The sequence below is a fragment of the Lycium ferocissimum genome, unplaced genomic scaffold (genome assembly GCF_029784015.1).
Source record: "Lycium ferocissimum isolate CSIRO_LF1 unplaced genomic scaffold, AGI_CSIRO_Lferr_CH_V1 ctg416, whole genome shotgun sequence".
Lineage (NCBI taxonomy): Eukaryota > Viridiplantae > Streptophyta > Magnoliopsida > Solanales > Solanaceae > Lycium > Lycium ferocissimum.
Window position 1 is genome coordinate 24,697 of NW_026725589.1, and position 12,314 is coordinate 37,010.

Sequence of the window (12,314 nt, forward strand, 5' to 3'; positions counted from 1 at the left end):
GAATGGATAGGCAGTAAATAGTGAGAGAGACTTTTTTTTTTTTGTTTTGGAATTTAAATCCCGCAGTAATTTATAAAATGGTGTGAAGTTGCAACTTGCTACTAGATTACAAAATGTTATTTCTGCCTTATCTTTTTCACGGAACTTCATGGTAGGTGAAAATACAAGGAAAAGAAAGAAACTTATTTTGTATTCCAAAGGGAAATTCTTCAAGTTATTTTGTGTTCAAAGGAATTGAATTTAATTAAGCAGGAATAAGGAAAGTCAAGAAGGAGTTCAGTTACATGTGGAAGCATGGAACTCTTTGTCATGCAATTTCTTGCATTTTTCGATGGCAATTCGAACCCTTTCTTGAACACTAATTAAAAACTTGTCGACCCTATTTTTAAAAGCTAAATTTTGATTAGTCAGTAGTCGTTCATAACTGTCCTTGTTTATGGTACTAGATTCTAGATATTATACTTTGGTCAAATTATATACGAATTCTTAGTCGTTTTTCTACTGATGTGTTACTAGTGGTAGTTACGGATTGAGGAACCAAAAAAAAAAAAAAAAAAAAAAGTAGTTCTTTATTGTAGAAGGGAAAATGGTCAAATTTTGTCTACGTCTTATTAGTTTTTTGGTCTGATATGACTATCGCCTTTAGGAAAAGTTCTAGTTTTCACCCTTGACCCCTAGCTAAGCTAATGTTGCGGTAATTTCAAATCATAATCAACAGTTAAAAGGTAAAATCGGTTTTTTTTTTCTGCCAAAATTTCGATACGTATAGTCAATCCATTTCGCGTTGGAGTTTCATATGAGATGATTTGCTAACGATCGACATGAATATGAATTGACCAAAAGTATAATTGCAGATAAAATTGAGCAATTCTGGATTATACATAAACAAATTCAGAGCAAATTCGATCTTATAAATAAAAACATAGATACAAAAAATTTCTCCCAATGTTCTTCTATTCTATATCTCATACTTTAAATTCTAAAATATTTCTTTCCTGGACTTGGATTTCTATTGAATTTATAATATAATAGTGATGAATTCTATGATACACTACTAATAATGATATAATAGGATTATATATAATTTTTTTAAGGACAATGAATACACAGAGCTAGCGGAAGGAGGAGGTGCATTTTTTTTTCCTTCCTCTCTTCTGAAAATGACATACCTTGGATCGAATTTTAAATCACGCAGCAAAATGATGCATGTAAATTTGCAACGACTAGATTGCAATTTTTCTCTGTCTAATCATTTTCCATGAAAGTTCATGGTGAAAATACCAAAGGAAAAGAAAGAAAGTAATTATTTCCAGTATTCAAAAGAAAAAATTATTGAAAATATAGCTTCAAACAAAAACGCAGAATAAGATGACACCTTTCTTGCATTTCCTATGGCAATTCAAATCCTTTCTTATAACTAATTAAATAATTGTTGACCCTGTTTTAAAAGCTAAATTTTGATAGTCCGTAGTCAATGTCGTTCCTAACTGTCCTTGTTAATGGGACTAGATTATAGATTATACTTTAGTCAAATAATATACGACTTCTTAGTTGCTTTTCTGCTAGTAAGTTGTAGTTATTATTATTGGTAGTTAGTGATTGAGAAGAGAAAAAAAAAAAAAAGTAAGTAGTTCTCTATTGGTAGGAGGAAAAAAATGGTTAAATTATTAGAAATAATTGAGCAACCTTGTTGTCCTATAAGTTTTCGATCTAATATTATCATGATTGCCGTTAGAAAAATGTTTCGCTTTTGACCTTATCCCATAATGAAATTGAAACCTAAAGTAGCTTGAAACAATACGTAAAATTTGAGAGATAAATTTGAATTTTTTTTTCGCCAACAATTTGGCCGGTGGAATCCACCCATTTCGTATTGAAACTCTGCACATGAGATAGTTTGCTAATGACAAGGATATAAATTATCAAAATTGAGCAATTTTAACATATAGACAAATTTGAACATTTTCCCTTGATAGAATACAGAAAGAAATTAGATGTACTTTTAAACACTTCGTATACAAATATAATTATTTTTTATATGTAATTTATATGTAACTTCTTCAGTCATCCAATTAAGATTTTTATTTATTCAAACAATTGTAATATAATAAGATTACAAGGACAGTGAATTCACAGGTAGGAGAAGGGTGAGTTCTGTTTTTTTTCCTCTGTTTGAAAACGACATTTCTTGGAAATTTAAATCCTGCACCAAAATGATGCCTGTAAAGTTGCACCCACTAGGATTGCAAAATGTTTTTCTCTGTCTAAACATTTTCCATGAACTTCATGCTGAAAATACAAGCTGGAAAAGGCAAAAAACATTTTTTTTCATAATGCAATGGCCTTAATCCTCTTCCACCATAATACTAGAAAATTTTCTGACAATTTCACAGTCCATATTGGTCTCAAGAGACAAGAATGAATAATTGACAAGAATTGGTGATATGCTAAAGAGCAACAATTCTATCTGTCTTTCACCACTTTGTTTCTACTGCTATTAGACTTTTCAAATCAGAATGACATCAAAGTTCTAATGATATTTTTCTTCCTGTTTCTTCGCCAAAAATTTGGGGTAATTTCATGGATAGTTATTTAACTTTTATTTTATCATGTAAAGTCGTTAAATTGTTTTTTTGTAACAAAAAAGTTCGCTCAAGCTATCTGGATATCATAAATGTTACTAAATTATTTTTCGTAAAATTAAAAATCAGTCTTCTTTGCCTATGTTTACAGAAAAACGACCTCTTTATATTTCCTCCGAACGACTTTATATGATATTTAGGGGTGTTCATGGTTCGATTTGACTCGATTTTTGGTTAAAACCAAATCAAACCAAACCAATTAAGTTGGTTTTTTTTAATATTCAAACCAAACCAAACCAAACCAAACCATTATAGCATAAATTCTATCGGTTTCGATTTTTTCGGTTTGGTTCTGTTTTTGCAATTTTTTCGGATTTTAAGAATGTATTAATATAAATAACCTTTGAATTAAATGGTAACTAAATACGGCTTTGACGTGATCCATTCAAATCTAAGAATCTTCTTTATTAATTCATTAATTTTATTTTGGTATAGGCCTATGGCTATGGATATAGGAATTATAGAAATATAACATCTACTTTTCATAATTCTAGTTACCTCCCTACATATAGCCTTTTGATATTACGCAGTCCTTTGAAATTTTCGTTATCTAGAGACTAGACTCATCGTGTTTATGAAGCATTGAGAAGAAAGCACAGAAGTTAAAACGAAAAATGATAAATAGAAAGACAAAGTCATCTACCAAATCTTTTTAAATTTCAATTGCCATTTTCTTCCCTTTAATTTGTTACGGATAAAATTCTAGTTTATTAGTAGTAATTCAGATGGCATGTAAAAGAGGGAACCGTAAAACTGGATAAGGGGAAAAAAATTTATTTTACCTTTAGCATATTTTTATTTTATTTTACCTTAAACTTAAATGGGCTACACTTTTCTTTCTAATTATTTGAATTTATATTGGACTTGATCTGAGCTAAAATTTTGAAGAAGATATATATATATATATATATATATATATATATATATATATATATATATATATATATATATATATATATATATATATATATATATATCGGTTTTTCGGATTTTTTGGTTTAACACCAAACCAAAGCAAATGTTATCGGTTTTTTAAAATTTAAAACCAAATCAAGTCAAACCAAACCGGTTTTCAGTTTATTAAGTCGGTTTGACTCGGTTTAATGGTTTGGATCGGTTTTTCGGTCTCATTTGAACACCCCTAATGATATTTATGTAAAGTTGACTAACTATTTAGTTACAAAATACTCCCTCCAGATAAAAAAGAGTGTTCATTTAGCCTTTTTTCTTAAGTCAAAAAGAGTTATATTACACATTGAACACCCTTAATATATATACTATATAAATTCGAACACCCTTGACAAAATTTCTAGCTCCGTCATTGCTTATACATGTGATATGGATCCTGTGATGTGATTGTTAACTAGTAGACCAATCACAAAAAAAAAAAAAAAAAAAAAAAAAACTATTTTACCTCCTTGACCACAAAACTATCAGTTACTTCATTTTTAAACACTTGGAAACACTTTGACCCATTAATTCAGTGATAAAACAAATCAAGTACTAATTTTTTTTAAAAAAAAAAGCAAATATACTTTCTATAAGTTATGGATCAATATCAAAGAAATTTTGTCAAAGCAATGCTTAATCAATGCCAAGGAAAAAAAAAAATACTATTTCCTATATTTTTAGGAAATAAGGCATAAAGAAAAGATGAGAGCAATTCTTCTTCTTTCTTTTTCTCCTTTCTTCTTCACAAGAATATCTTATGGATTCATATGATTTTGTGGTTAGACTTAATAGTGTTAGACATTATCATTAGCTGAAATTTATTATTTTGGTAGAAAAATAAGTGGCGGGGAAGACTCCAAGCCATGAAGCACCATTGGTTGGTGTCTTGGCGTCTTGGTGAACTATCCCGTATTCATACTAACCAAACTTGTCTCAGGTCAAAGATTCATTTATTTAAAACAATACTAATACCATAATATTTAGAAAAAAATTGCTTTTTTGGTGTTATGATTTTTTTTTATGTTTTTGCCTTTTTAATCTCAATTACGAACTTACCTATAAACAAAAAGTCCTACGTACTATTTATGAAATAAAAAAAGTAAAAATTGTTGAAAGACCATGCACTACTAAAAAATCACCATTTTCCCTTTGAATTTTCCACTGAAAATTGATCAGTGGCTATTTCCACTAAATATCGCTTTTGGGAAAAACCTAAATAGTAATGTTTTCACACTAAAAAATTAGAAAATTTCCCTGCATTTTAATGGGAACTTGTTTCCTACCATAAGTTTTTCCAGTGAGTTTGTTCGATCGAAATGACGTGGGAAAATAATATATTTTCCCACTGAACCTCTACCTCTAGTAATCATTAATATTCCATGTTTAAAAATAATGACTATTTTAGCTCAACGTTCAAATTCAAGGAACTATTTTGACCTTTTCTCTTACTTTTAAAGTGGCTTTTCAGTAAGTGTAAGATAAATGTATGAACTTTAGTGATTTTATTGGGACAATAAGATAAATATTTTTACTAGATAGCTTCTTAAGTTGAGCGACCACACCAAGAATTAATTCAGAGGAGCCGAATCTTGATAATTGTTATAAATTTTTTGGAGAGAGATGCCAATGTAGAAAATATGAATGAAAACTCTTTATATTAATTTTATTAATCATAAGCCTTTATATAGACATATAAATTGGGTGGTAGACTCCTTCCATGGTAAAAGTATTATGTTCTTACTAAAACTAAAAAAACTCAACATTATACTAAATCAACTATAGATTTTTTCTACAACTAAACAACTAATTATTTTAGAAAATTGTACCAGTAACAGATGCAAAATCCAACATTAATAATTTGTCTTTCTGAAAATTGTAGTTGTGCATCAATGAGAAAAAATATCCCTGCTCTATCATTGTGGAGTAACCATTCTGTAGACTCAGAAATCATAAATAGTGTCAGACAGACGATATAAAGAGCAACAATCAGTTACATCCGTTATATTTGATATTACCTTTATTTCGTGGATGGGGAAAGTGCTATGGACTATTATAAAAGTAACATTATTTAATCTCAAAATATATGATAAGTACGAAAAGCATTATCTTGTTCCAGGAAAATATCCAGAATCTGTGGTGGGAATGTGTCAGTAAATTATTCTACTAGTGTCGCACTAAAATAATCTTTATTTATTTATTTTTCTTTTGGTAGTTATGTCACATATGGAGCATGCTGGAGTATATGAAATCAATTGACATGTACGTTTAGACCCCGATAGTTTAGTCACGACACGTTATTATATGGGACAAAATGATTTTTTGTTTTGACTTTAATTAACAACCCATTTTATGGCATCGTCTCTTAATTACTCCCTCCGTTTTAATTAACATTAACACGGCACCAGTCGATTTTTTAGAATCAAATAAATTTTTCTTTTCCCTTAATTTTTTGATATCTTTCAAATATTTTGACTTGTTAATTATTGTGACTTATAATACTTTTCACGCAGTTTTTTAAATATGTGAATTTTATTTCAAAATTTTTAAAGGTTCCATGTCTGAATTTACGATCAAAATTATAAAATAATTGTCTCTCAGAAATTCGAATGTTGCCACATAAATTGGGAGAGATTGAATAATTGTTTGTGTTCTTTTCTTTTCTTTCGGTTTGTCAAAAATGAAGTGGCTTTAAGGTTATGTCCCAGCTGAGTAAATTAGTGAGGTCAAGCAGCAAAAAATTGTGTGAAAACTACCAGGTGATCACTAGGATATTTCAAGGTCAAAAGTTGTTATATTTCAAACTGAATTGTTTATGCGTTTGTGTGTGTCTGTTTTATAGGTCAATGCATATGGTTTTCGTGTTACACATTCACTGCAGCTTCCTTATTTTTTCCATTTTTTTAAGTTTTTTTTCCCCATTATTTCCATCTAAACAACCGTTTGGGGACCTAAATGGACATGGGTTGAACTTCCACATTTCTGAGATTCTTCACTATATAAAGAGAACCTATTAGCTGCATTTTTTTCACAAACTCTATAGACTATCCTTGCAAATCTTTTCGAAAACAGAGCATTTTATTACTAGTAGAAAACAATTCAATTTTCCCTTTTGAATCCCATGGACAAATTACCTAAATGTGGAGCTAATTATGTGGCTCTTACTCCTCTCACCTTCTTAACCAGAGCCTCCAATTCTTATGCCAAACGCACCTCCATTATTTATGCCAGTGTCCGCTTCACTTGGCGCCAAACCTACCAGCGTTGTTGTCGCCTCGCTTCCTCCCTCAGGTCCTTAAACATTGTCAAGAACGACGTGGTAAGTGTACCAAGTCAACCTTTTAACATGATATGTATCTCTTGTTGACATATTTTAGGAATTAGTACATGACTTTTGTTTCGTTAACCAATTGGCACATCCAAATTTAAACAAGAATACAAGCTAGCTTTTGAGAATATGGTCATATGTTAATGTTGTTATTTTCTTTATGATCCTGTAGGTCTCGGTCCTGGCACCAAATGTACCGGCCATGTTAGAAATGCATTTTGCTGTGCCAATGGCAGGAGCAGTGTTGAACGCCATCAATACAAGGCTAGACCCAAGAAATGTTGCTCTTATTCTAAAGCACTCGGAAGCCAAGATCTTTTTTGTTGACTATGAATACGTCGACAAAGCTAAAAAGGCCATTGAAATTCTAATGGCAGACTTTCAAATGCCGATGCCTCTCGTTGTTGTCATTGATGACCTCGACTCCCCTACTGGAATTCGGTTCGGGGAGCTAGAATACGAGCAATTGGTGTACCAAGGCAACCCCGAATATGTCCCTGAAAGTATTGATGATGAATGGGATCCGATTACTTTGAGCTATACATCAGGTACAACTTCAGAGCCAAAGGGAGTTGTGTACAGCCACAGAGGTGCTTTTTTAAGCACTTTGAGTTTGATTTTGGGTTGGGAAATGGGCACTGAGCCTGTGTACTTATGGTCCCTCCCAATGTTTCACTGCAATGGATGGACTTTCACATGGGGAATAGCTGCAAGGGGTGGGACCAATATTTGCATCCGCAATACTACAGCCCATGAAATCTACTCCAGCATAACGTTACACAAAGTAACACATATGTGTGCTGCACCTATTGTTCTCAACATAATCCTCGAGGCCAAGCCACACGAGCAGCGCCAGATAACAACCCCAGTTCAAATACTGGTGGGGGGTTCCCCCCCACCAGCACCACTCCTCGAGAAAATCGAGAGGCTGGGGTTCCACGTGGTCCACGCCTATGGGCTCACCGAGGCCACTGGACCAGCCCTGGTGTGCGAGTGGCAATCCAGGTGGAACAAATTACCCTGGGAAGATCAAGCCAAGTTAAAAGCAAGACAAGGCCTGGGGATACTAACACTTGCTGATGTTGATGTGAAGAACTTCAAGACTATGGAAAGCGTGCCTCGTGACGGGAAAACATCAGGGGAGATATGCCTGAGGGGAAGCAGTATCATGAAAGGGTACTTAAAGAACGAAAAGGCGAATTCAGAAGTATTCAAGAATGGTTGGTTTTTCACAGGAGACATGGGAGTGATTCACCCAGATGGGTATTTGGAAATCAAAGACAGATGCAAAGATGTGATCATTTCAGGTGGAGAGAACATAAGCAGCGTGGAAGTAGAAAGTGCAATAACGAAACATCCATATGTAGTAGAGGCCTCTGTTGTGGCCATGCCACATCCTAGGTGGGGTGAAAGTCCATGTGCCTTTGTTATCTTGAGGAACAACTCCACGATTAAAGAATCAGACATCATAGCACATTGTCGGAAGAACTTACCGGGATTCATGGTGCCAAAGAAGGTTCAATTTGTGGAAGAGTTGCCCAAAACTGGAACAATGAAAGTACAGAAGAATCTTTTGAGAGCAGTTGCAAAGACATTTGTGATAAAGGAAACTGCAAATCAAACAAGCAAGAAATCAAGCCAAGTCAACTGGGAAAAGCCTCGGGTTTACGATCAAAGTCATGACCAGATTCATGCTATGTCTCGTCTTTAGTGATTGAATTTTTTCAATTTGTAGTTAGTGCATGTTATAAATTTGTATTCAAAACCAGTAAACCAGAAACTTGAATATATCTTGAAAAATGTAAAATGCATAAAACTGAAAATATTCGAGTCCACATAATTCACTGTGTGTCCTTAAGGAATTTAATCCCTTCACTGTACCCGAGGTTATGGATTACTTCCTCCCAGGATAAAACGGATATACTTGTTGATGGAGTAGCTGTACCTCAAACCCCACCAACTTCGTCGAACGCAAATTCGGCAACAAATCACACGACTATATTATAATTTGTTTTGAAAACAAATGCATAGAACAATTTAGAAGGAGAAAGAATTCAAATTTTTGTATCTAAAATCTGAGGCAAAGCCTTTGAATTTATAGACAATGAAAGACTGAGATGGAGAGGTGCTATCTAAAAGGTGTCTTTTGGGTGCACCAAAAAAGGTACCTTTTCTCATTTCTCATTCACACCTTAAAAATCCTAACAATCCCCCACATGAATGGGAATGACTCAAAGATTAAAAAATGCAAAAAACTGTGTGATTTGTAAGCCAGGATTAATTGCGTCTGGATAAGTAGGTTTTCCTTTGAACTTTCCGTAGTAAACATATGTCGGATATACTCGGTCAATCGGTAAATTTGATATCTTTGAACTGTCGAGCTTTGGTGTATACCTAGACACCACATGTCACACAACTAACCCTTTAACCATCTTTAGTTTTCACCATTGTGTTCGTTTCAGCCATGAACACCGCCTGATTTCATGAGTGCGTAGAGCATGGGCCTTTACCTAACATACTCCTTGAAGCGGCTTACACTTCACACAACTTAGAAACCATTAAAAAGCCTAAGCTTTATTAACTCGTTACAAAGCCTTAATGCTTTATCCTTGTTTCTGAACATTGTCTTCATCACGAGAATAGGTTGAGTTAGTTGACAATGTTGAACGACAATGTTGAACCGTCATTCATAACTTTGTTTGATTTCTTTGAACCTAGATTTTAGTATCTCACGTCTACTAGGTAGAGTTACCACCATGAAGACGTGCCTTAGGCCTTAAACCCATTCCTTCGATGATCTTTCAACCAACTCTCTAGTTAGGCCTTTTGTAAGTGGATCCGACACATTATCTCTTGACTTTACATAGTCAATTGTGATAACTCCACTAGAGAGTAGTTGTCAAACGGTATTTTGTCTCCGTCGTATGTGACGAGATTTCCCCATACATAACACCCCCTGCCCTTTCCTATTGTTGCTTGGCTATCACAATGTATGCATATAGGTGCCACAGGTTTGGGCGTAAAGGAATATCTTCTAAGAAATTCTGGAGTCATTCAGCTTCTTCACCGGCTTTGTCTGGAGCTACGAACTCAGACTCCACTGTAGAGCGAGCAATACATGTCTGTTTGGACGATTTTCATGGCAGCTCCACCAATACAAGACAAGTCGATTTAATAAACCGGTGAAGTTTTTATATCTTCAAACCAACAAAAGTTACTAACTCGGTAAAGTTTTTATATTCTTTCAACCGAACAGTAACTTGGAGTAGAAAACCACGTAGACTTTAATCTCCAAATAGCGGAGTAGAAAACCACAAAGATTTTAGTCTTCAAAAAGAGTAACTTCCCTTTGTCTGAAAAGAGTACTTCTTTTTCCCTTTAAAAGAGTTACTTTCTTTTCTCTGAAAAGAGTAATTTTCTTCTCCAATTTTCATAATTTGATTTACTATGGAGAACTCGATTGAGTATGAGGTTAGCCATAAGAATAGCTTCCCCCACAAGTTATGGGATAAACCAGAAATTCAACAAGACATTCATCCCGTTACACTGAATTACGGTTACATTTTCCCCATCCAATAAGTGTATCAAAATTTAAAATTCATGCAAGTACACTTACTGATAGAAGTTTAAGATGTACCTTACAATTGATAGACCATGTAAAGTTTCAATTATTTCTGATATAATTTATGGACCTTTTAGACCATTGTCTAGAAATCTATTTCGACAAATTGAAAATCTTACGAAAAAAGTTAGATCAAGGTCTAAAATTTTGTAAGTTATTGCGAACATTAGAAGACAAAATCTAATATTTTTTTAATAATATTGAGCAATATATGAGCAGAGATTAGACCCTGAAAAATTAATTTCTTCATGAGCTATATTTACACAACTTTTAAAAATAGAGGAAAATCTAAATAATGGCCTAAAAAGGAAATATTTTTGTAAATCAGCTAAGCAAAGAAGCAGCTTGATCACCGAAATTTTGGGAGAAATCGGGAAAGTTTGCCATTTTCAATTTTGGAAAAATATATAATCACGAGAACGATTATATAGTAAGAAATATTCTAAAATTGGAGTAATATAATATAGTATTCCTTCCTAATACAATTTGCAGTCAATAATTACAAGATATATTTATTTATTAGTATAATCGCGTAAATCTCTATATAGACATAATCAATTACACTAAAGTAATATTCTCTTCTTCTATATGGTTTTGCTGTTGTTTGCATAGCTAGCAGACCTACATGTAATCAGGGAAACTTATATAAATGTATCCTTCGGCCAACTAGTTTACCAACATGATCATAGTATACACTATATATATATATATATATATATATATATATATATATATATATATATATATATATAGTGTATAGATATGCATCTTTAAAGTACATAAAGTATACACTTTGGTTGTATATGTTGTGTATAGGTATGTAAAATATGTATATATAATATAAAATATACACTATAAGGGGGAGTCTTAGCGTAACTGGTAAAGTTGATGTGATGTGACCGGAGGTCATGAGTTCGAGCCATGAAAACATTCTCTTACATAAATGCAGGGTAAGATTGCGTATAATAGACCCTTGCAGTCCGGTCCCCAAACCCCGCATATAGCGAGAGCTTAGTACATTGGGCTATCCTAATGTAATATATACACTATCTGTACACTGTGTACACATTTTATAAACTAGATAATTGTATGGTATTTGATTGTAATTTTCTCTTCAATCAATAGTATACCGCAATAGTGAATACTAACAAATCAAAAGAAACACTTAATTAAGCCATCTCCACATGTTTAGCTGTAAAGACCAGATTCTTCTTCGAGACTGATAATGAAATGTACGATTTTAGAAAACGAGTGAATAGGTACGTTGCCTTTTTGAGTGGCTAAAATCCTCCATATTAGATAAAAGGGGAACACAACTTATATACTCCAGATACAACATCGACGGAGACCTCGTACCTAATAGTGAACATACAAACTCCATATAACACCGATGGAGACCTCGTACATGTAACTATCAGGTAAAAATATATTCTTATCCGATAGTATTTTAATTACACCATATAGATGCATGGTATATGTTTCTAATAAATTATTATTCATTTAATTATGAATAATTAATGATAATATATATATTTATTATCACCTTACTAAATCTAATCATAGTAAATTCGATATAATTTGATATATATACTTGATCGATATGGATAAGTAGTATTTACTAAACTATTAAACCAATAATAGTGACGACACTGACCCTCATCATTTAGATCGTGTGATATGAATTAAACTAGTGAATGTATCCGCGTTTCGTGCGGTCATAGAAATATATATTCTTAAAAGATATTAGTTGTATTAAAAATTTCGGGACAGAGAA

At 32.9% G+C, this 12,314-nt stretch overlaps 1 protein-coding gene across 1 annotated transcript; it reads left to right on the forward strand.

The window, feature by feature from the left end:
• The first annotated feature begins 6,552 nt into the window (after positions 1-6,552).
• On the forward strand, positions 6,553-8,758 carry LOC132044319 (trans-cinnamate:CoA ligase, peroxisomal-like). Its single transcript, XM_059434809.1, has 2 exons — positions 6,553-6,909; positions 7,091-8,758. Exons 1-2 carry the CDS (start codon positions 6,712-6,714, stop codon positions 8,627-8,629), a joined length of 1,737 nt encoding a protein of 578 aa, XP_059290792.1. The 5' UTR covers positions 6,553-6,711; the 3' UTR covers positions 8,630-8,758.
• Positions 8,759-12,314: the final 3,556 nt, after the last annotated feature.